This window comes from Eumetopias jubatus, unplaced genomic scaffold (genome assembly GCF_037043125.1).
Source record: "Eumetopias jubatus isolate StellerSeaLion01/CBP00866 unplaced genomic scaffold, mEumJub1_p1.0 scaffold_12, whole genome shotgun sequence".
In the NCBI taxonomy this organism is placed as follows: domain Eukaryota; kingdom Metazoa; phylum Chordata; class Mammalia; order Carnivora; family Otariidae; genus Eumetopias; species Eumetopias jubatus.
Window position 1 is genome coordinate 68,655,181 of NW_028274818.1, and position 24,099 is coordinate 68,679,279.

Consider the following 24,099-nt stretch of genomic DNA (forward strand, 5'->3'; position numbering starts at 1 on the left):
GAGAAGTCTCTGCAAAGAATCATAAAAATGAAAGCAGTGTGAAAAGCAATCTTTTGGCTTATTATAACTGGAAAGTCATATTTGAGAAAGGAAGACTGTATCAAATGTAGCCAAATCAATTTAGAACTCAGGCTGGTTTCCATTTCTCTGTAAACTGCTGGGTGAGTCTTTGGAGGAAGAAACAGAATAGAGACACAAAAATTGATTTTTTATGCATTAACTTAGGGAGAGGGTCCTGGGGCGGGTGAAGGGAGGGCATCCCTGCCAAGGTTGAAACACACACGTCTGCACATCTGAGCCAGAATCCAGAGCCCCCTGCCCCCCAGCACTCACTGTCCGCCCCACATGTGGGTGTGGGAACACTGACAGGGCTGGTCCGAGCCCTGGCCTGGGGCTCACGGCACTCACCCTGCTGCCCCTGCAGCCCTTTCGTTGTCGTGTGGCGGGGGTGGGGCTCACATCTTCACGACTTTGCAAACCCTTTGAGGGAAAGGACATCTGTCAATGGTTTTGGGGTCTCTGTACCTGTTCACACAGGACTGAGCAAACCCACACACCTGCTTCCCCATCTGCTCCTCATCTGCAGGCTTTCTTTCTCCCTGCTTTGTGGACACAGGTTCAGATCTCTTTCATCCTCAAATTTTAATACGGTAACAGAAAAGTCCCTCCCTTGACCCTAACGCAGGGATGGCTTGTGCCCTGTGATTCTCTGTCCCCACGAAGCACCGTGCAGGGGAAGTGCATGCTTGCTGCGGCCTCCCCATCACTCGTGGGCGGGCAGGCTCCCCCACAGGCCCGTCCAGCCCCGAAGCCGCCCCGGCCACTCCCTCTCCGGCCAGCGGCCTGCCTGACCCCTGAGACGCCTTCCCTTGCTTCTGCGGCCTTGCTCAGGCCATCCTGTGTTCTCACGCCCTTCGTGGCTGCCTCTGTCTGAGCCATGTGTGGTCCTCTCCCCGTGTGTGTTCCCAGGAGGCCGCCCAGCTGTGCCTTCAGCTGCCGCCTGTGTGCAGACCTGCGGCTCAGGACAGCGCGGCTTCAGACTTGGCTCTCTGGCTGGTCGTCCCCACCCGGTTTGGGTGTCCCGAGGACTCAGACTCACCGCACCCGGCCGCTGCACCGGGACGGGTCCCCAGGCCGGTCTTCACCATGTCCCCTCCCTCTGCATGTAGGCCTGGTGCCCAGCCCTGGCAGCCATCCTCGACGCCTCTCTTAACTCATTCCCCTCCCCCTGGCCACAGTCCCTGAATTCGAGCCTCTGTGTCCTTAGTATGACCTGCAACCTCTCTGGTCCAGTGCTCCCCCCCTTGTCTGGCCCATCATTTCCCTCCAGGACTGTGGCAGGAGCCTCAAGAATCCACAGACCTCACCTGCTGTCCCTCCCAGGAGCTGGACTGGCTGCTCAGAGCCATTTGGAGAGCTTTTCAGGAGGACAGCCCTTCCCCACCCACCAGAGAGCACCTGGGTCTGTGGGTCGGCCTTTCACAAACCTTCCTTCGGATCCTGGTGCAGCTGGTGCCTGGGAGGCATTTCCGGCAGTCTTCCTGCCACCCCTTTGCTGGATTGAGCTCCGCCGCGTCCCCCCTCTGTGCCCCACCCGTCCCCTCAGGCCCATCCTCCCTCTGTCTGGCTGATGTCCACTCACTGGGGGCCTCAGCCGTCCCCTGCCACCTGCACGCAGCCCAGCCCTCTGGGGCTTCTCAAGGCTGCCAGACACTGAGGGCCGGCATTGACCAGCCCCACGGAGGGGCTTCCAGACGGCGGGTTCCGTGGGACTCCGTTCATTCCTCACATGTGTGTGGGGGCGATGGAGGGCGACGGCGGGTTCCCTGGGACTCCGTTCATTCCTCGCACGTGTGTGGAGTGATGCAGGGCGACAGCGGGTTCCATGGGACTCCGTTCATTCCTCGCACGTGTGTGGGGGCGAGGGAGGGTTCCATGGGACTCTGCTTGTTCCCCGCACGTGGGGGGGGCAATGAAGGGCGAGGGTGGGTTCTTTGGGACTCCGTTCATTCCTCGCACATGTGTGAGGGCAATGGAGGGTGATGAGGGATTCTGTGGGACACAGAGATGAGCAGGTTATTTTTCCCTGGATGGCTCCCAGCTGAGCACCGGTGGTGGCTACGCTCTTGTTGGGACACAGAGGGGGTGGCTGGGTGGGTTTGGAAGATACCCAGACCGTCAGGGAGCCTGGATGAGGCCTGGCAGGTGGGGCAGGGGTGAGGAGCAGAGAGGAGAAGGGTGTTCGCTGCTCAGGCCCGTCCTGTGGAACGCCAGCCCTGCATCACCTGCAGCCTCGGTTCTGTTCGTGGAATGTGGTCCATCTGTCCTGCAGGGCAGCTCAGAATCTGCCTCCTCCTCCCTGACCCTCCCGCCTCACCCCCCGCAGCATCTCACCCTGTTTGGTTCCCTGTGTGGCTTCCTTCTCCCCTCCCTGTCCCAGAGCCCCCGTGAAAGGCTGACTTGGCCTTTGGACAGAGACGCTAATGGGCGCTGTTCCAAGCAAGAAGCTGGGTATGGCGTGCACCAGAATGCGTACGTGCTGGAGTGGCTGGGTGCTCACGGTGTGTGACAGGGTCTGTCACGACGCAGGAAGGCCCCCGGCATCAGAAGGACCTATTCAGAGGCAGCTTCTCTTCTCTCTGTCAATGTAGGGTTGGATGACCTTCAGGTGTGCACTGACCCAGGCGTCCCCGAGGATGGCTTCAGGACGCCCGGCGGAGGGGTTTTCCTTGAAAGCTCTGTCACCCAGTTTCACTGCCAAGATGGGTTCACGCTCAAGGGCCCTACAAAGAGACTGTGTGTGAGACATCTTAATGGAACCCTCGGCTGGATCCCCAGCGATAAGCCCTTCTGTGCGCAAGAAGGTAAAGTGCCTGCCCCTGCCTGTGGCAGCCGCTCGCGGGGCGCGGGGACGAGCCGCAGGAGCCTGGGGCCGGGATGCCAGCCGCGCCGTCTGGGGCAATGCTGCATGCTGGTGGGAGAGCACTGAGGCTGGGGCCGTGGGCGAAGGCGGCTTGGCGTCACAAGTCACTGTGTCTCTCTTCTACCGCGATTACAACCCAGGCCGTCCCGTTTCTGTCAGGGCAGGAGAGCAGCTCGGGGCACATGCAGGCTTCTCGCTGCCGTGCCACCCACCAGCCGTGTACTCACTGCCTCGGCGCTTGAGAAAGCGCAGTAAAGGTCCAAACTGCGCGTGCTGATGCAGAGACGCATGGTGCTCAGAAGATCGGCTCAGTTACCGTCGCGTCTGTTCAGGCGGGATCCGTTTAGGGAGACAGAGCAGGGCCGTGACAGGTCGGCAGGTGGATGTGTGTTTGCCGCGGTGACGCCATGGTTTCTCGTCGCGGCGAGGTTTCGCTTACGTCTGGCAAGCATAGCTGCGTCTGCTCTTTGTGGTTACACTGCGTGGGTGCGTTTGAGTTGAGAACGGTGCTCGGAGGTTAACTGGGTGGTGGCAGGTGGCCGAGTGTCTCTGCAGCCGCGGAGCTGATGCAGGTGAGGTGCGGCCTTCACGGCAACGGCTCAGTCTCTGCAAACCGCCCCTGCCTGAGGGTGAGGACAGAGCTTCTAACCCTGACGGGTGACTGTTCTCGGACTTCACGTAGCTCCTCTCTATGGAAGTCCTCGAAGCACTGAATTCGGTAGTCCCTGAGCGCCGGCGGTCGCTGCCCCGGGCTGAGAGCACGCCCTGTCTCTGCCTTCATTTTCAAGGTGTTTTTTTTAAAGAGTCAAAGTTAGTACAAAGAATTAAGGTGAAGTAAGACAAAGAAAGACGACTACGTGTGACAGGAGGAATCTCAACAAGAAACGAACAAAAGAGAAACAGACCCGTGAATGTGGAGATCGCTACTGTGGGAGGGGCGGGTCGGGGCGCCCAGAGGGTTGCAACTGTGAGGTGAGGCGCAGGAGGGAACGTGCCGGGGGGGAGTACTGTCTGTGGTCCTGTGACCACGGTGGGAGGGGACAGATGGGGACTCCCCAGGGGCCATGTCCAAAAGTTTGAAATATGGAATCACCGTGGTTACACCCGACAGCAATAGGATGTGGTTTGTCAGTTATGCCTCAGTTAACAACAGTCAGTGTCACGATTCACAAGAACGCACTCTGTAGGATTTGCGTAGACATTGTGTGTTAGGGAAGGGGGTTTCTCCGTGTTTTAGTTGGGAGTCTGTGTCGCATGACACGGAACACTTCTCTGTATTTACTGCGATAGATGTGTGGTTTTTCCTCTTTAACTTTGCAATCTGGCAGGTTACATTGAACAAGCTTTCCCTTGAAAATCAAAAAATTTTTAAAAAGGTTTTTGAAAGTCAATGAATATTTTCTGCTCACGTGCAGCCCATGCAAAAGCTGTTGTTCCCATCAGGTTTCAGTAATTAAAAGTTTATTTGGCTTCAGAGATCGACTTCCCTGATAAGACTTTTGGCCCAAGACACTCCATGTTTAAAACCCAGACAAGCTCAGGAACATCTCAGGACACAGAGAACAAGTAGGCTTCATGAATATTGCCCAGAGATGAAGGCCTTCTGTTGTTTTATCACCCCGAAACCAGAAGGCTTCTCGAAAGCACAGCCTCTTTCCAGCCCTGTCCCTAACTACGTAATGTGCTGTGCCCCAGTCTCTAAGGCCTTTGCCTGCCCTTGCTCACTGGTTCTCAGACTCATGGGCCTCCTGCGTGTTTTTACAGACACTCGCGTTTTCCTAGCCTTTGCCCCTGCTGTCCCTCTGCCCAAAGCCTCCTTCTCCCAGATCGGCACGATGAGGCTCCTTGCTCTGCAGCTCCGCTTCATCAGTGTCACCTCCTCAGGGTGCCTGTTCTGTCCACCTGAATTCCAGGGGCCCCTGGTCGGTCTCTGTGACCTTGGCACCTGTTCATCAGAGCGGTGATCATGGCGTGTTAGTCTCTAGCTTACGCATCTGCTAACTTGTTCGTGGTCCTTCTCCACGCGGGTGCAGCAAGAGCATGATCCCTAACTCTGTGCCCAGCACCTGGGACGCGTTGCAGGTAGGGTGGGTGCTCGGGGATTCAATGATGGACGGGTAGGCGGACGGGTGGACGGACGGACGGACGGATGGAGGCATGAATGAAACTGATGGATGAATGAATACCGAGCGTTATAAATGCTGGTGTAACCAAAATCCGGCAGCCTTCCAGTGCCTTTCCCACATGGACATGAATGCTGCGTATCCAGTGCGTACTGTGTACGCACGTTCCCAGAAACACTTTTTAGGGAGAATGGGTGTCAGAAGTTGGCACTTGAAGGAATCAGATTCATGTTCACATATAACCGACATTTAAAAAGACGGTAAATCTCGTGTGTGTTTATATTCTTAAAACTTTGCCTTTTCTGCTCCTTAGGATCCTGCTCTGTGCTAACTAATGTGATCAATTAATTTGTCCTTAGGTATAAATGTGTAATACTGCCTTAATATCCCCGCTTTCATTTATTTATATTAAATCCCCTGGTACACAAGCAGGAGTTGGACGCAGCGATGGGGTGGGCTGGGGAGAGGATTTCTAGAAGGGGAGGCTTTGCGATCCCTCAGTTACATCCCCAAAGTGCCCATTTGCGCCCGTCTACGTAGGGTTTGATCGCTGGCCCCACTCATCATCCTTGGTAACGGTGTTTTTGCAGTGGTTTTTAAACATTCTTTCTGCCAATGGAATGCACTTGTGCTATAGAAAATTTGTGTTATTTCTGTTTGAAACCTCACACCTGATGAAGATTATGTATTCGTTTTCGGGCACTAAAGAGCCTGGCTTCTCTGCCTCCATAGAAATGAGGTGCGTAGTCACGTCCAGCTACGGACAGCTGGCTGGGCCAGGCTGTCTTCCGATCCGCCCTCCTTCGGTGGGGGGTCAGGTGCCAGACGCTGTGGGTAGAATCTTAGCCCGGCTCTGGGGGGGTGGCTCCCGCTCCCCGCTCAGTGTGTGTCTCTGTCCTGCAGGGGCTGGTTCCCGTGGTGACTCTGCCGTGAGCGGAGCTTGGGAGGCCGTAGTGCCCTGGGACCTTGTGCCACGTGCCCTGCGGTGGCCACCAGCTCCTGCCTGTGGACACAGGTGTCTGGTCAGGAGTTCAGGGCGCTCCGCATGACTGACCACAACCCGCGGGCCCCGGCGTCGCTTCTGTCCACTGACTTTACTCCCTGATGGCTGGCTGCCTCCTGAGGACCTGGGTCAGTTCCTGGACAAGTCTGAAGTCAGTCAGGGAACGGTGATGTAGTCTTTGCTGCGAATAATTCTTGCGTAGCAATACCGAAAAAGGTAATTCACATTTCCCATTAAGAAGGTAGCAATACCGTGCAGAGTTGTCGCTCACCTCGTGACTCTGGTCAGGATCATTCTGGCATCTATTTGGGGGGAATTTGTCTATTCTGGTAGAAAAATTATTGGTTAAATGTGAGCAGTTGGAAACCCCTTTCCATAGCCTGAAGCTCAAAAACGAGCGTCAAACCAGAACCAGAAGAGTTTTCCAGCAAGGTCGCTTCCTGCTGAAATCCACAGGCAGAGGGATGGACTGGGGGAGTCCCGGGGCTCCGGGGTCCCACTTCCTCAGCATTTCCTCTTTGCCAGCTGTGCGCGGGTTCTGGGAGTGCGGAGGGCACGTGGGAGAATGCGGGCAGCGCCATCCCTCTCGAGCTGACACGGAGACGCAGGCAGACACTGCCCCCAAGACTTGACTTTGAAAGACCCCGGGAGGCAGTAGATGGCCGCCTCCCTGTGCTCTCCTTTCGGCGCCGGGCTGCCCCATCGCTGACATTCTGTTTTCTAGAGTCTGTCGTCAGATTCCCCAACCCCATATCAAAGCCCCCGGGACGTGCTTTTTTAAAGCCGCCTGTGTTCCCGGCCACGGGCTGGCCCTGTGTCTTCCCTCTGAGGCTTCAGGACTCCCAGGCTCAGGCCTCAGAGCCGACAGTTCAAGCTTAGGGGAACCCCAAGGTCAAGGCTCCTATTGACACCATTTCAACCATATGGTGGATTCAGAAGGCTTTCGGGGTGGCTGAGAAACCCACAGTCTTTTAGAGCATTGAGAAATTTCTGGAGAAAGTTTCTGTGATTGTCAAAATGCTGTTCTTGGATCTCGCCTTATTTTTAAAAATTGAGAGGCTTGGAGCACAACCCATCTGTAAGGCAGGGCCCACCGGACTCCAGCAGTGGAAATAAGTGGCTTCTGCTTCCACATAAAGTCAGAGACTTGGGACCGAGGTGTGCCGTGAGAGGTGGGCAGAGGGAGCAGGGCCCGGGCTGGTGGCACAGGGTGGGGGGATGCTCGGTAAACTGGGAGGAGACTGTGTTAGAGGAGGACTATAATTTATCCACTTGATTTTATCTTTTAATCGTCTGCTGTGTGGACTCCTTGTTCCTCTGCCCCCAACGCCCGGCCGGCCGCCTCCCCTTCCGAGTCCGCATCCTGCCCCGACGCTGCCCGCTGGGAGCCTGTGTGGTGTTGGCGGCCGCACGTGCTGCTGCGTTATTACCTGTGCAGACTGGATCAGGTCGGAGGGAAGTGCTAGCAGATGCGGCCCCAGCTCAGCCCGCTCTGTTCTGCAAGGCCTTTCTATCTCATGCCCCAAGGCAGACGCGGTGGGCCGGGCGGGTGGGGACATCGTGAGCCCCCAACTCTTGTCCTTCTTCACTTATTTCCAAAATCACCCGAGGCTCGACAGCATGGTGTGAAGGGTCGCAGGCAGGAGGTAAAGTTCCTTTCGTGGCTGGATCCGGGTACCTCCTCCTCTGTCCCGGTGAAGCGGGTTCTGCCGCTCGCCCTCGGGATCCGAGCCTAGCAGTGAGTGAGGACCGTTTATCACAGGGTAGCCTGAGGCCAGGTCTGAAAATAAGAGCTTTCTTGCCACGCTGTGAAGCACAACCAGCTTAAATTAAAAAAATAACATGTCCTTTTTACACAATTGCAGATTGCCGTATCCCTCAAATTGACGACGCTGAGATTCATAACAAGACGTACAGACATGGGGACAAGCTGATCGTCACCTGTCACAAAGGATTCAAGATCCGCTACCCAGACCTGTACAACATGGTTTCGCTGTGCAGCGGTGACGGGACGTGGGATAACCTGCCACTCTGTCAAGGTGGGGGCGCGGCCGTGAGCATGCGCGTGTCTCTCCAGCGGGACGTGGAGGGAAGCAGGGCCCGCCAGCTCTGGTCTCGGAGTCCCCACACCCTCCCTGCGGTCCCCACCAGCCCCATGCGCCCACTGTGAGAGCATAGACCGGAATCCCTTATTCTTGAGCAATGCTGGATTCTCCTCCACGCTGAGAAACCAAAAGTCGTTTAAGAAATAGGCGTTTGTAACTGGGCTATGGGCACAATGATGAGCTATTGTATATTTAATGAAAATAGCAGAGCATTTATGCTCATTTCAGTGGTAGTGAGAATATATTTAAGGCTAATCTTACAGAGGCTATTTTTTCTTAATGTCATCCCTTTTTATAATGCACAAGGAGCAGAAAAATAATCAAATTCAGATCTTATCCAAACCACACAGTAAATATTAATCCTTTTGCATTTTTAAGATTTGCCTGGGCCAACGTGGAGGGCCCTGTTTGTGAAATTTAGTCCTAGTGTGCACATTAATTCCGATTTTATTTTTTGACCTGTGACTCAGAAGCCAATGCATAATTCATGCTTTAGGGGAGGGCTGTTTGCACCAGAGCACAGGCATGTTCCAATCAAGACAATGTTAACACTGGGCTTGAAGTCACGGCTAGTGGGCTCTGATATTGCTCTTTGTGCCCCATCGTTGGAAATAAATGATTTCCTTCTGCGAGGGCTGAAGAGTCATGGCCCCTTGCAAAAACAAAGGCTCGGGGATCGGGAGGACCGAGGGCGCCCAGACCGCCCCCTCCCCAGTGCACTTCTCTGCAGAAACCCCTGGGCCGTGTGGCCTGCCACACATGACATTTCCAGGGACACATGTGATTCAGGGGCACTTCCAGGGATGCTCCGCAGAGTCGTTACGCAACCCGAGGTCGGGCTGAATGTTCAGCGAACCTTACGGACCACTGGTCTGCTCCTGTCCTGGGGCCAAGAACACTCCCTCTGACACCAGCCACCTCTGCCTTCATGATTCCTGCTTACCCCCGTTCTCCCGCCCTTTCTAGAGGTTCCTTCCTTGTAGGTCTCGTAAATACTGTGCACCTCTTTACGAGCTCTTTTGGTCCCAATTATTTCTTAAGAAATGTCCGATGGTCGTGTCCTCATCAGGGGCTCAGGTGCGGCCTTCCCCTCACTCACCTGGCCCCTTGGGCCCCCTCGGGACCCTGTGTCCCTTCATCAGGCCTCCCGCCCGCCTGGCACAGCAGGGGCCTGAGGGATCTGGTGGCCCTTAGACGGCCAGACACCTTGGAGCCCCAGGGGGGACATAACTGGCCGTCAGACTGATGTCTCGTCCTGTGGCTTTTATTCACACCTGCAGATGGAGGGGTGAGAGCCTGAGGAGCCGGCTCACTGTTGCCTAGAAGTGCAAATAGAAATTGCATCAAACTATTCAGTCAAAGCCCGACTTCTGCTGCTGTGTTTAAGACGGGTGGTCTCCAACCGAGGAGCGTGTCTTTTCTTTCCCTGATGTACTACTGGAGTGATAACCCCATCTGACTCCTTTTGGGGCAGGCGAGCGGGCGGGGTGCTGTTCCTAGGCCACATTTTCCGTGGGAACTTTGTGTTTTGGAAAGCAGGGTCCGGATGCCTGTTGTTCACTGTGGGCCCATTTGTTTTAATTTAGGGGACACCAGCTAGTCCGTGTGGGCGGCCGGGAGCGACACTCCTTCCCGGGAGGAGGCACAGGCACCGTCCCTTGTGCCAACTCATTTGAATGGCGCTGAGGGGCTTGATACGTTCAGTTGTTCGTGTTAATATGCTTGTCTTGTTTTTCTCAGTCCTAGATTCTGTTTATTCCTGATTCCCACCCTCCCCTGCTCCCCAGCATTTCACTTTTGCTGCAAACACTGCCCGTGCTCAGCTCAGACGTAAAATCCTTTCAAGCCGTGGAGAAAGGATGTGGCCATGTGTCTCAATGTGGTGTGGGTGGTGGGTCTGAGGATCTCTGTGGCACCGGGACATGGTCAGCCCCAGAGGGAGCGTCTCCCTAAATTCTGCATGCCAGGGCCTCCCTGGCCTCACCCTGGTCTCATCCCAAAACTCAGACACTGCATACCATGTCGCTGACCAGAGCAGTCCATGGAGCGCGAAGCCCTTCAGTGCTTCTAACGTTGAAGTAAGTCAGCTCGGGAGCAGAGCTCAGGCATCTGTTGTCGTGGGCGTGATGTGATTCGTACTTGGCGACTGGAAGAGAAAGTCGGGATTTCCATTATACACTATTTACTTCACACACAATTAGTTCTCCCTGGGCAGAGACCCAGCTCTGCAGGGTCATTATTCCATCCAGTGAGACTGATGAAGCCGATAGGAAATCCCAGGATTGCCGTGGGGGCCTCACAAAACGGGATTCTGCGCCGCCGGGGATGTTCCATGGGCTGCACGGGCTTTGAGACGGAGAGGCAGCTTCTTCTGTTTTGCGGAAGCAGGAGTGTGGGGATGCAGACGGCATGGAGAATTCTGGGTGTGCTGTGAGGGCTCTTGGCGCCTGGTCCCACGCCTGCCGTGGGCGTCCTCGGGCTCCGTGCAGACCTGGCCGGGGAGCCCCATGGGAGGGCCCAGTGGGGTGTGTTCTGAGACGCCCTTTCCCTGGGTCGTCCTCAAGGTTGAGAGCCACATAAACTGCACATAAAACACAAATCGATCTTGATGTGGAATCGTACGGGGTCGGCAGGTGCCTGCCCCACAGTCCACGCAGTGGAAGGGGGTTTCCACCACCACCTTCTCGAGAACCCCCCAGGCTCCCCACCATCGAAACAGTTGGGAATATGATTCCTGCATGGCACCTCAGTGGTTTTCACCCCAACAGCACGTCAGGATCACCTGGGATCTTTAATGAAGACAGGGTGCCCAGCCTATGCACAGACCCAGGGCTTGCAGCCGGGATGGCCTTGGTTCAAAGTTCCTTGGGTGATTCTGTGGTGCACTTGGGGCTCCCCGATTTCAGCTGTGCCCTCCCTCACTTCCTCCCTGCTCCCGGGCCTCTCCGTGTGGTTTGTAAGTGTGACACCAAATGTCCGTGTCACAAATAGAACGGGAAAGCGGGTGCAGGCGTCTGGACGACGTGCGAGCCCTCAGAGGCCGGGTCACGTTTGCAGCGGGCGGACCGCAGGGGCCAGGGATTCGCAGGTCTCGGTGCACGGTGGGGACTGAGTGTGACCATCTCTCCTCTTTCCCCCATCACAGGCTGCCTGAGGCCTCTCACCTCTTCCAACGGCTATGCGAACATCTCCGAGTTGCAGACCTCCTTCCCCGTGGGGACGGTCATCTCCTACCACTGCTTCCCTGGATACAAGCTGGAGGGGGCCGAGCACCTTGAGTGCTTACACAGCCTCATCTGGTCGACCAGCCCACCCCGGTGCCTTGCTCTGGAAGGTAACGCATTTGCTCTCTGGGAGGTTGAGTAACTGTTACAGCGGATGTCTCAGTGGGAGGTGACGAGCTGAGAGTTATGGTCCGCGTAGCTCTCATTCCCTGAGTGCACGCGGCCCCGAATAGCGGCAGCAAGGCTGGTCATCCGAAGGCTGGTCATCTGCCGAGAGGCAGGACTTACAGCCAGTCATAAAACAGGATTCCCCCGGCCTACACTTAAAGGGGATAAGAGAGAGGAACTTCAAGGATTCGAGGTTAAACTGCAAAATATTGCCAGGTTAAGTGAAATGTCCTCAAAAATTAATTTTCTCCGCACGAAATGAAAACAGATTGTATCATGGCGTCATTCATCTCCCCCTTTATTGTTCTGCCCACACTTCTCCCTGTTCCGTGCGTTTTATGGCTGTGGCCGTTTGGCTGCCGGCGCACACCTGGAAGCCTGAAGCCAAGGGCTCCTTCTTCCCCGTTCTCCTCGAATGTGTGTCATTGCACTGAGCAGCGGCTCACAGTAGTGAGGGGACAGGGCATCCAGGGACAGGAGCAGGCCCAGGACTGGGGGGTCTCCCGCTGCCAAGGTGGGCATGCTGGTTCAGCCCTCGCTTTCATGCAGGTCTTGAAATTATGACTGAAGAACACACACCGATGTGTGTGTTGGCCTCTGAGCACGGTGGGCAGGAGGGGTCTGTGAGGGTGAAGAGGAAAATGAAAGCAGGCTCCAGTCAGGAGCCCCCCAGAGCCTGTGAGCAGCCTTTCCCGGAAATAAGACACGATCGCATGGCGTTCTTTCAAGGGTGCGCGTGCCGCAGGGAAGACGCCAGACCGCGGGGTGTGTGGGGTGCTGACAGCCAGAGGGGGCCGGGGAGCCTCCTAGAGCAGCGCTGGAGGGAGAGTGGGCGGGGGGCCCTGGGCCAGGACAAGAGTGCCCTAGTGAGCCCAGCCCCCCCCCCCCCGCCCCGTCCCAGGTCCCCGGGGCCGAGCCTCCAGTGCACGTGGCAAGTAAGACACGGGATGCCCCGTGAAAGCCGAATTTCAGATAAACAACAAATAATTTCTTAATATGAACGTGCTCTAAATATTGCATGGCACTTAATTCATGGTAAATCTGTGATTCAAACGTAACTGAGCGTCCAATACTTTCACCCGTTAAGTCTGGGGACCCTCACCCGCAGGGATGGGCATCCCCTGTGTCCGGATGTGCAGGCAGGCGGAGGTGAGCCTGGGCCGTGAGGAAAGGGGGGTGTCTGCCTGCTCAGAAAGCCAGAGCTAGATTGGGTGGAAGGTGTCATGGTTACTATTCTATCGGTCTGAAATGCCTGTTTTAAGATCTTGTCAAGTTTGGTTTAAATGTTTTTCAAGCAGTCACCCTCAGAGAAGCTTCATTTTGAAACTTTGAGAGCTGTTTTTGTGGAGCCTGGAGAATACGATGTGAGCAAAATAAAACAGGCCCGAGCGTCAGGGGCAGCAAGCTGAGGTTGGAACGGGGGAGCTGTGATGTGGCCCCGTCCTCCACCAGCGAGGGCCGTAGCCGAGGGTGACCGCTGCCACGAAGGCCACAACGGCCTTTTCCCTCAGGTTTTGGTGTGCGTGCACGCCTGTCTGTGTGTGCGCATGTGTTTGAATAATCTTCACATCGCCATTCTCCCTGTCAAGTATGTGATGGGGTCACTCGTGGGACCTTGAACTGCTACCTGGCTAAAGACGCCAAAGCCAGGATTCTGACCTGAGAGGCACAGCGTGGACTGAGGGATGTTTTTCGTCTCAATACCTGATAGAAACTGGGCTACGTTGAACGATGGGTCAGAGTAACAGGTGAGGGTTCACGGAAGGCTATCCAGAGGTGCCGGGAGTTGATGTTTCTTCAGCCTGACTTGAATCGTATACCGTCTTTGAAAAGCGGGGTCATATCTGTGAAATGCTGTCACGGGGTGTCCACTGGTGATCCGTCACTGGGGACTCTGCCCCTTGCATCTGTCACCCGTTTCCCCCCTCAGTTTCCCGTCTTAGCACACAATCTGGTTTTTCTTGATGTCCCAGTGAAAATCATTGCATGGTGCTGGAAAGCATGATGCTCTCAGGGGCTTTTAAATGTGGGGGTGATCTGACACCCGAGCACCCGGGTCTGGTCAGCTGTGCTGTGGAAGCGCTTCATGCATTCCCTCCTGGGCTCACTGGGACCCACCAGTGCATCGGCACCAGCCTTCTCCACACCCGCCAACAGCCAGGAGATGGGATCACCAAGAGGCTCAGGAGGCAGTGTGCCACGTTGAGCAAGAGTGTGGACCGATGTCAGACTGGCCGGGGTCACAATGTGGGTCCCCACGTGACAGCTTTGCCGTGGGGTGTGTCACTTAGCTTCTGTCAGCCCCATTCCCTCGCCTGTCGAATGGGGCAGATGGTTATCCATGCCTCCTGACACCGTGAGGATCCAGCGTGACAACAAATGTAACACGTTTAGTGAAGCGCGTGGTACATGCTGGGTGGTCGGTCCATCAAGGGCCACCATTAATATTGCTCCCAGAATTCTGCAGAGTCACATTAAGTAAGTGAGTGAGAATCTGGGCATGGCCGTGTGAACCCAGTACCCACACTTCTGTGCACACTCATGACTGTCCTGCGAGTTCTAGTGTTTGTGTGGAAGATGAATCCCACATAACGGGAGGGAGCACTGAACAACACTAGTAATTGCCGTTAATTCTGAGAGCTTACTGTGTGTCCAAATGTTTGATGAGGTAAGTCGCTTAGTGCCTTGTGAGGCAGGTGCTGTTTTTGACCCACTTCACGGATGGGCAAACTGAGGCTTGTAAAGTTCCAGAAACTGAGCAATTCCCACAGCCAGAGCGTGGGTGCGGGGACTCAGAGGCGGGTCTTTGTCCCGTCAGAGCTCGTGTGCTTAATCATCAAGGTACGTCACCTAACTACCTTGTTCTGATCGCTTTGCAGTCCAGCAGGGAAGCAACGTGATGTTTTTATAGCCATTTCTTAGAGAGTCAAACAGTTTTGGAAGAATTAACCGTAGGAAGGGGTTCATCTTTCTAGAGTGGTTGTTGTCACTCTAGAGCTCCCAGCTGCAGGAGACGTGTGGCAGACGGAGGCCACTCACTGCTGCCCCCTGGCACCCCGTCTCCCCATTACAGTGCAGAGCCTGGCCCGGGTTGTGTCTCCTCTCAGGCCAGGACGGACACCTCGAGGGTGACCCGACGTGTCCAGACCCTCCACCTCTGGGGCCATTGCGGCTCTTTCTGCCACGTGGTGCCTCCTGTCCTCAGTGGGCCGTGGGGCGTCTTCTGAGGTTAGGCTTCTCTGGCACCAGCGTCGGGTGGCAGCTGCCCCCCTCACGGGTCAGCAAGCCCAGAGTGGACGCCTCGCTTCATGAAGGAGTTCATACTTTGGAAGGTAAAGCTCTGTCAGCTTCCCCAGAGGTCCAGGTTGTGTGTTCCGACGTCTGTACCCTTCTGAGAGCGGAGGCTCCGGGAGCCTGTGATCCCTGCAGCTGAGCTGGGGGAGGGGATAAAGCGCCAGAAATCACCAAATCTTGCATCAGAATGTTGCTCCATCCTTTAAAAATAGATGGGTGCATATAAATACACCTAGAAGGGGCGCCACAGGCCCCCGTGTGCCAGTGGGCCTCTGTGATTTTCATCCCCGCGCATTGTCCGTTCTGCCTTCATCCCAAGGCATTCATCCCTGTCTGCTACACACACACACACACACACACACACACACACACACACACACACACAAAGAATCCAAGACATTTTTAGAAAAACAAATAAACACCAGACCTTTAACAGTGAATGTGGCATTTTCTTATTTACAAGTGCTAGGACTCAGCTGTCGGTGGTATTTATTGAACACCTGCTATGCACAGAGCAGCACCAGATTAGGCACTGGGGAATGACAAAGAAAGTACCAGAAGTAATTTGTTACTCCGAAGAGTTTATACTCTAATGGGAGGAACCAGACGACAAGTCCCATTATCCAGAGCCCAGCATCATGACAGACAGCACCTGCGGTGGCATATACAGCTACCTTTACCAAGGGTACATAAGTGTTTATGCATTTGGGAGGCTGGAAGGACAGTTCCCATAGGTGATATTACAATTGTAAAATGAAAATTTCTACCCAGGGATTTGCAGGGGTTTTTTTCCTTCTCCCAGAGACCAAACAGAAACAAGTTTTCTGTCTCCACTTGAGCTTTGGGAGAAGAGGAGCCTGAGTATCTCACTCACATCGGGGGCTGTGCATTTTGAAGCTCTGTAGGGCTCATCAGCTCAGGTGGTGTGCCTCAGTGTGTGTGAGGGTGCCATCCCAGTGGTTTGAAGGGTAGGAACGTGGAAGCATGTCGAGGGGGCAAAGAAGTCAGTGAACCACCTGTGCAACAGTACTTACAGGGGAGACTGCATGCACCCTGGGGCTGTCTAGGAGGAGGTGCTAACTGCCCAGAATCCCCTAGGTACCATGTTTTGGGGCTATAAGGGATGCTGCATATAGTGCCTACAGAAAAGGCTCTTTCTCTACATAGGGAAAACCATCCAAACGCCTTAAGTATCCAGAATATTCTTCTCACATTCAGGTTTTTGAATGGCCTAGAAGTAGCTCAGGGTGGTGGGGATCTGCTGACAGGCATTCCTGGGAGCAGGTTAACAGGAGAGGTCACATGACTACATCTTTCAGGCAGGTAGCTAGCACTGGGAAGACAGATGGTTGAAGCTCAAACTTGGAACTTGGAATCTTGATTGTGACCCCGCCCCCTTGCCACATAAAGAGTCTTTGGTTTGCCCACTGTTAAGTTAGAAGGCTAGGCCCTTTAAGCAGAAGTCCTTCTTTCAGTAGATATCTATGGAAAAAGATGGAATCAAATCTGGAAAGGACCAAGTTTTGCTGTGTCATCCAGGGGACACCCCTACATCTCCCCGTCTATACACCAGCAAGGATTACGATTGTGGCCCCATAGGACTGTGTATATTTGCAGACTTTAACAGCTGCTGCCTGAGGGTCTGGCTTCCAGTCAGCCTAAAGCAAGGTACTAAGTGAGATTTCTACTGACAGGTCTTGGCACACCTTCAACGGGGGGACATATCAAGAATAGATCAGGCAGTTTAAACAATCACAGAGGTTCGAGAGACAGCCAAGAGCTAGGGCAGGATGAATGAGAAGTTTCATCACCTCCAAACATCACTCCTTCAAGAGTGAGAGAGGTAGCTGTTTAGCCTAACACATAGAAACAAATACAGAGGGTCAAGCAAAATGAGGACACAGAGAAATGTGTTTCAGATGAAAAAGCAAGACAAGACCTCAGAAAAAGACCTTAGTGATACAGGGATAAGTAATTTGTGTGACAAAGAATTCAAAGTAATGGTCATAAAGATACTCACTGAACTCAGGAGAAGAGTGGATGCACATAGTGAGAACTTTAACAAAGACACAGAAAATAAGAAAGTACCAAAGAGAAGTCACAGAGTTCAAGAATACAAGAACTGAACTGAGAAATACACTAGAGGGGCTCAACAGCTGGGTGAAACAGAACAGATCAGTGGGCTGGAAGCCATGAAACTCACCCAGACAGCGCAGCAGAAAGAAGAAGGTTTTACAAGTGAAGATAACATACGGGACCTCTGGGGCATCAGGTGGAATAACATTCACATTATAGGGGCCCCAGAAGGAGGGGGGGGGCAGAAAAATTATTTGCAGAACTAATGGCCAAAAATTTCCTTAATCTGGGAAGGAAACAGACATCCACAGTCCAGGAAACCCAGGGAGTGCCAAATTAGAGGAATTGAAAGAGATCCACACCAAGACACATTATAATTAAAATGTTAAAAGTTAAAGAGAGAATCTTAGAAGCAGCAAGAGAGAAACAGCTTATTACATGCAAGATAAACCCATAGGCTATCAGCAGATTTCTCAGCAGAAACTTTGCGAAGCAGAAGGGAGAGCAGAACATATTCAGAGTGCTGAAGGGAGAAAACTTCCAACCAAGAATACTCTACCCTGTAAGGTTATCATTTAGAATCAAAGGAGAGATAAACAGTTTTCTAGACAACCAAAAGCTAAAGGAATTCATCACTACTAAACTGGTCTTACAAGAAATGTAACAGGACATGGTTAAGCTGAAAAGAACTGGCACTAATTAATAAAAAAAATATGAAAGTAAAAATCTCACTCAGAAAGGGTAAATATAGAGTAAATGGGTAGTGGCTTAGTCACTTGTAAAGCTGCTTTGAAAGTAAAAAGACAAAAGCAAAATTAACTAACTACATTAATTACTTAAGGAATACATAAAATAAAAAGATGTAAAAGGTGACAAACATAAAAAGATAGTGTTCTGGAACGTGTTCAAATTTAAGTTGCTATGAACTTAAAATAGACTGTTATAAATACAGGACGATGTATGTGAACCTCATGGTAACCACAAAGCAAAAACGTACAGTAAATACACAAAAGAAAATGAGAATGGGATCTAAACATAACACTAGTTCTCAAACTATGAGAGAAGAGAGAAAGAGAAGAAAGGAACAGAGAGAAACTACAACAGCCAGAAAACAACAAAATGGCAATAAGTACACACCTATTGGTAATTACTTTAAATGTAAATGGACTAAATTCTCCAACCAAAAGCTGTGGCATGGCTGAATGGATTAAAGAAGGAGACTCGTGTCTATGCTGCCCACAGAAGACTCACTTCAGAAGTCAGGACACGGACTGAGAAGGAAGGGACAGAAGACATTCTGTGCACATGGAGGTGAGCAAGAAAGCTTCTTGACACTTCTGTCAGAGACTCTGAGACAAAGACTGTGAGAAAGGACACTGAAGGGCCCCTTATTCCCGTACTACATGATGATAAAGGTGCCAATCCAGCAAGAAGATACGACACTGGTAAGTATATTTGTACCCAACACAGGAGCACCTAAATATGTAAAGCAAATACTAACAGACCCAAGGGGAGAAGTTGACTCAATGGATACAATACTAACAGGAGACTCTACCTACATCAATGGGTAGATAGTAAGGAAAGGACAGAGGGTCAATAAGGAAACATCGGCCTCAAACAACCCATTATACAAAATGGACTTCACAGTTATGTACAATATTCCATCCAAAAGTAGCAGGATATGCATGACGCACTGCCAGGGACAGATGACGTGTTGGGCCACAGAGCGAGTCTCAGTGAACACAAGAAAACTGAAACCATATCAAGCATCTTTTCTGACCAGAATGGTAGGAAACTAGAAATCAATGACAAGAAGAAATCTGGAAAAAGTACAAATATGTGGAGTAAACAACATATTACTGAACAAACACTGGGCCACAGGAGAAATAAAAACATACGGAGAGACAAATGAAAACAGAAATGAGCCACAGTGAAATCCACAGGATGGGGCAAGAGTGGTTCTAAGCGGGAAGTTCATGACAATACAGGCCTACCTAAAGAAGCAAGGGGAATCTCAAACAGTTTAGCCTAACAGCATAAAGAACTAGAAGAAGAAGAAGAAATGTCCAGTGTTAGTAGAAGGAAGGAAATAATAAAGATCAGAGAGGAGGGGCGCCTGGGTGGCTCAGTCAGTGAAGCGTCTACCTTCAGCTCGGGTCATGATCTCAGGGTCCTGGGTTCGAGTCCCGCATCGGGCTCCCTGCTCAGTGGGGAGTCTGCTTCTCCCTCTGCCGCTCCCCCTGCTTGTGCTCTCTCATGCACCCACTCTCTCAAATAAATAAATCTTTAAAAAAAAAAGATGAGAGAGGAAATAAATGATAGACTAAAAGGACAACAGAAAGATCAACAAAACCAAGAGCGGGTTCTGTGATAAAATAAACAAAATTGACAAACATTTAGCTTGACTCCCCAAGAGGAAAAAGATAAAGGGCTCAAATAAATAAAATCAGATATGAAAGAAAAGTTATAACTGATACTACAGAAATACGAAGATCGTAAGAGACACTATGAACAATTAGACATAAGCAAATTAGACAACCTAGGAGAAATGAATAAATTCCTGGAAACTTAGAATCTTCCCAGACTGAATCATGAAGAAATAGAATATCTGAATAGGCTGATGACTAGGAAGGAGATTGAGTCAGAAATCAAAAACCTCTCAGCAAACCAAAGTCCAGGGCAGGACAGCTTCCCAGGGGAATTCTACCAAACATTCAAAGAAGATTTAAAACTTACTCTTCTCAGAGTCTTCCAAAAAATTGATAGAGGAGGAAATGCTTCCAAACTCCCTTTGTGAGGCCAGGATTACCCTGATCCCAAAACCAGACACGGATGCCACAAGAAGAGAAAGTTACAGGCCAGTATCCATGATGAACATAAATGTAGATATCCTCAACAGAATATTAGCAACAGATGGAGAACAGACGCGTGAGAAGATGCTCAGCATCACTCACCATCAGGGAAATAAAACCAAAACCACAGTGAGATCCCACCCCACACCTGTCAGAATGGCTCAAATCAACAACACAAGAAAAACAGGTGTTGGCAAGGATGCAGAGAAAGGGGGACTGTTGGTGGGAATGCAGACTGGTGCAGCCACTCTGGAAACTGTACGGAAGCTCCTTAAGACATTAAAATAGAGCTTCCCTACAATCCAGCAATCGCACTGCTGGATGTTTACTCAAAGCAAGTGAAAACACTGATTTGAAGGGAGACATGCACCCCATGTTTGTAGCAGCCAAGATGCGGAAGCAGCCCAGGTGTCCATCGAGTGATGAATGGATGAAGAAGATGGGGTGTGTATGTATACAGTGTTGTATTACTGAGCCATCAAATTAGCAGTGAGGTCTTGCCACCTGCAACGGCTTGGATGGACCAGAGGGTATGCTAAGTGAAATGTCAACAAAGACAAAGACCACATGATTTCACTTAAATGTGGAATCTAAGAAAACAAACCCAGCCCAGACTCCTAGGTTCAGAGAGCATACTGGAGGTTGCAGGGCGTGAGGTGGGGACCTGGGGAGGGCATGAAGACACAGACTCCCGGCTGGAAAACAGATGCAGCAGGGGCATTTAGCCAGTGGTCCTGCGTGAACTCTGGTGACAGGCTCACTGTGGCGGCTGTTTGGTGGTGTGTATAGACGTCCAGTCCCTACGCTGCACAACTGATGTAATCTTGTGTGTCAAATACACTCCAGGAAAGGAAGAAGGAGGTGGGAACAGAGGCGCCCGGGAAGGTGGGAGGCCTGGGGGCTGTTGTGCTTGCTTCTCCCAAATACGGACGAAATCACCCCATTTGCGTGACTTGGGCAAGAGCTCCCCCACCTTTTCCACAGGCTTTCTCCCAGGAACAAGCAAGCCTGACCTCGTTCGAAGCCGAACATCTGAATTTTTCAATCCGACCGGTCCCACAGCTGAGGATGCCCACGGGGTTTCCCCCTTTAACCCACCGGTTTCAGACCCCATTAAAGGGAATGCGGCTTTCGATTTCCTGAGAACCTGCGAGTGCCCAGGGATCCGCGCAGCTCCGCGGCCTTCTGAGAGAAAGCGCGAAAACAAGAACGAACCTGAAAAACCCTGTTTGGTCAAATGTGAAATCCCTGGAAATGTTCCGATTTAGGATCGACACTGAAAGCCAGTGTGGACATGGAGGGGTTGTCCGCACCTGTTGGGTCCCAGAGCACCTGGTGCCCTTTCCACGGCAGGAAGCACCTCGCGGCCACATGGCAAACCCGTGAAGGAAGCAGGAGACCCGCAGCAACAAGTTGGGGTCCTCACGTGTGACCTGGGATACACTCAGGCCGTTCCAGCCCTGCTGTGCCTGGTTGTTCCCGTCTTACGTGAGGAAAACTCAGAGCACATGAAGGAGTAGTCCGGGATGTGGTCACGTGTCTCCGTGTCACCGCAAACCAGCTGGGAGCCTCTCCACGTGGGGCCGGTGCCCCTCCTGCCACCCCCACCAGACCAGCCAGCCCGGGAGCGTCGGCTCTCTCCCGCCCTCCTGCCTGAGGCCCCCAGAAAGTGCAGAATCGTAACCCTTCTTAACTGGAAACTCTCCTGCATTGGGTTTTAAGTAGCTCAACAGAAATGGCGTGACTGAGTCACTGCGGGATTGACTGGTGCTGAGTCTGGACCATCAGTCATGGAAGTCAGAGCTTAGGAGGCCTTAGACATCACCCGTGTGCCATTCTCCCCGACCCCACACGCCCCGGTGGAAATGAAGCGGCAGGGACAGAGCTGAGTGGCCATGTCCCAGGCCTGGCCGGGGTGTGCGAGTCCCCGTGCCACCCACACCCTGGCTTGGGCGCCACCCCTCGCGTGGGGCCCCTGCTGCTGTGTCCTATCCTTCCTCCCCTGCACCAGGAAGACAGCCTCCAGAACTCAGCTTCCTGCGAGAAGCGTGGGGCCGGGGGCACCTGCGTTCCTTGCCCTGGAAACAGCGGGAGCTCGTGCAGCCAAAGGTCCTTTGATTGGCTCCGCGGGCAGCCCAGGAGGCCTGCACGGTGCCCGGCGCCGCGGGGTGCCGTTAATACTCGATCACTCATCCTGAGGAGCCTCCCTAGAAGCGTGGAGCCACTGATGGAGCGGAAACAGGCTCCGCCGGCGTCCGCCCTTTCCCCAGGTTGCCCGCTCACAGGTGGGCCTGTCTACGCGCCCCCTGAGCCCGCGGCTCCTCCAGGCACTTCTAGGACCAGCGTACCTGCTGGAAGTCAGGCTCTGGGTTCTAATCCTTGCTTCACAAGCCCCTTTTCTCAGATGCAAAGGGAAGGGGCTGGGGGGATGGGTCTCCAGGCTCCTTCCTGGCACCACATTGTGGGACTCTGCTCCTACCCAGAACGCACTGCTCCAGGGAGGCTGCAAAGGGATGGGGTGCGAAGAGCGTCCCCCCGGTGGCCGCTCCAGAGTTCCCCTGGGCCTGCCTCACCAGAAGGGAGCCGTGTCTGCCGCAGGCCATCTTGGCCCCAGGCACTTCACTCCGCGTCTTTATTCCGCCTCGCAACAGCTCCGGGGTTATTACAGGCTCTTGGCTGAGAGAACAGGCCTAGGAGCCCGCTGCAGGGGCCTGGACTCACTCCCCAGCAGCTCTGTGCTGGCTTCCCTGTTCCACTGCTCTTCCCCGCACCCTGGATCTCCAGCACGAGGGTGTTTTGGAGGAGGGAGGGTACACACTGTGATTTGGCCCAGGCTGCTCAGCAGGTGATGGGGCTGGAGTGTCCTTCCTCCTTTCCTCCCTCCTTCCCGGGAGGGCTGTGGCGCCGGCCTGGACATACTGAAGCTCCCCTCAGCTGGGGTACCAGCAGTGAGCTGCCCGGGCCTCCCACCGCTCAGAAAGCACCAGCTGGCTAGCTGCTGCCCTGTGAGCCTCCCCTGGGCTCTCCAGCTCCCCACAGACTCACCCCTGATCCTGCCACCCCTGCATTCGGTGTGAAATCGAATCAGAAGATGAAGAAAAGAGCAATGAGTCCCTTTTCTCCTCTCTTCTCTCCCCAGCGTAGCCATGGGGCTTCTGCTCAAGGGAAGACGGAGGGCGTCTGCTCTGTCCGCTCTCCAGCCTGCACCCTGCTCTCGGCTTCCCTCCCGCGTGTAAAAGGTTTCCGCGGGGCCACGTAATGCGGGCTCGAGCTGCGCCCTCCCTCCCCGAGGCCCGGGAGCTCCTCAGGAAGCAGCGGCTGGCGTGGGTTGTGTTCCGTGCCCCCACCCCAACACTCATCCTTGCACTGCGTTTCCGTTTAAGATGTATTTGAAGGAAGAGCTTGCGGCCATAAAGCGTGCACGTCGTTCCTCTCGTTCTGCCTCCTGAGGACCTTGATACCAGAGTGAAATCACCCCCCTTCACAGTCCCCGTCTCCTCGGCTGCCAGCCTGCCAGAGAGGAGCCCAGCCTAGATCAAAGTCTTACAGCATTGTTAGGTCTCAAACACAAGAGACTTGTCGGCGCTCTGTGAAGACCTACGTGCGCCCTGGCCTGGGGAAGAGGCAGGTGGCGTTGGCTCGCGGAGCCCGTCGGAAGCGGCGTGGGGACTGATGTGCGCTGCCCCCGTGGAGTTTACCTCATTGCCTCGCTCTGTCCTCCGTCTGCCGGCATCGGAAACTCCTGTGCCGGGTGCGGTGCGACCCCAGCACGGCCTTTTTATTACGAGGAAATGCAGAACTCAAGCCGTCTTGCTATCTTACGTCCGAGAAGGCGTTAAATCCCTCCTAGCAGGCAGCAGCAGCACTGGGACCATCCGGGTATTGGGGGCGGTGTTGGGGGGCCACTCCCCACCCCCTGCTCTTCTTCACAGATGGTTGCCAGAAGGCCTGTCTTTCCCCATTTGGGGGACAGGCCATCAGCTCATGCCACCGTTCCGCATGTATCTCAGGGTCTTGAATCTTTCAACGTTTCTGTAGGGCCTGTCACCATAAAGCCTGTGTTCATAGTCATTTCCTCTTTTTGTGCAGGAAGAGGAATTTTTGTTGTTGTTGGTTTTGTTCTTGCAAAAAGATGTGGCCTGACTCTAAATTGCGCCCGGACTTCTATGGAAGTGACAGCTCATCCTTCTCCCAGGGGCTGTGGCTCACATCCTGGCCAGTGCGTCCTGATGGATGAGATCCTAATGCGGTTTCCAGCGCTTGGCTTCCTCACGCGAGAAGAGGTGTGGAGAAGGGGGCAGAGCTGGACTTTGAACAAAGGCAGTTATATT

At 53.4% G+C, this 24,099-nt stretch overlaps 1 protein-coding gene across 2 annotated transcripts in view; it reads left to right on the forward strand.

Annotated features, from left to right (window-relative positions):
• Positions 1-24,099, forward strand: part of SUSD4 (sushi domain containing 4) — a 76,620-nt gene that overhangs the window by 39,500 nt on the left and 13,021 nt on the right. Inside the window, exons 2-5 of one of the 2 annotated variants that reach the window (XM_028111442.2) lie at positions 2,652-2,864; positions 7,915-8,088; positions 11,300-11,488; positions 16,082-16,087. In XM_028111442.2, the coding sequence (XP_027967243.1) occupies positions 2,652-2,864; positions 7,915-8,088; positions 11,300-11,488; positions 16,082-16,087 (582 nt within the window). The remainder of the gene's footprint in view (positions 1-2,651; positions 2,865-7,914; positions 8,089-11,299; positions 11,489-16,081; positions 16,088-24,099) is intronic. The other variant, XM_028111443.2, reaches the window with a different exon arrangement.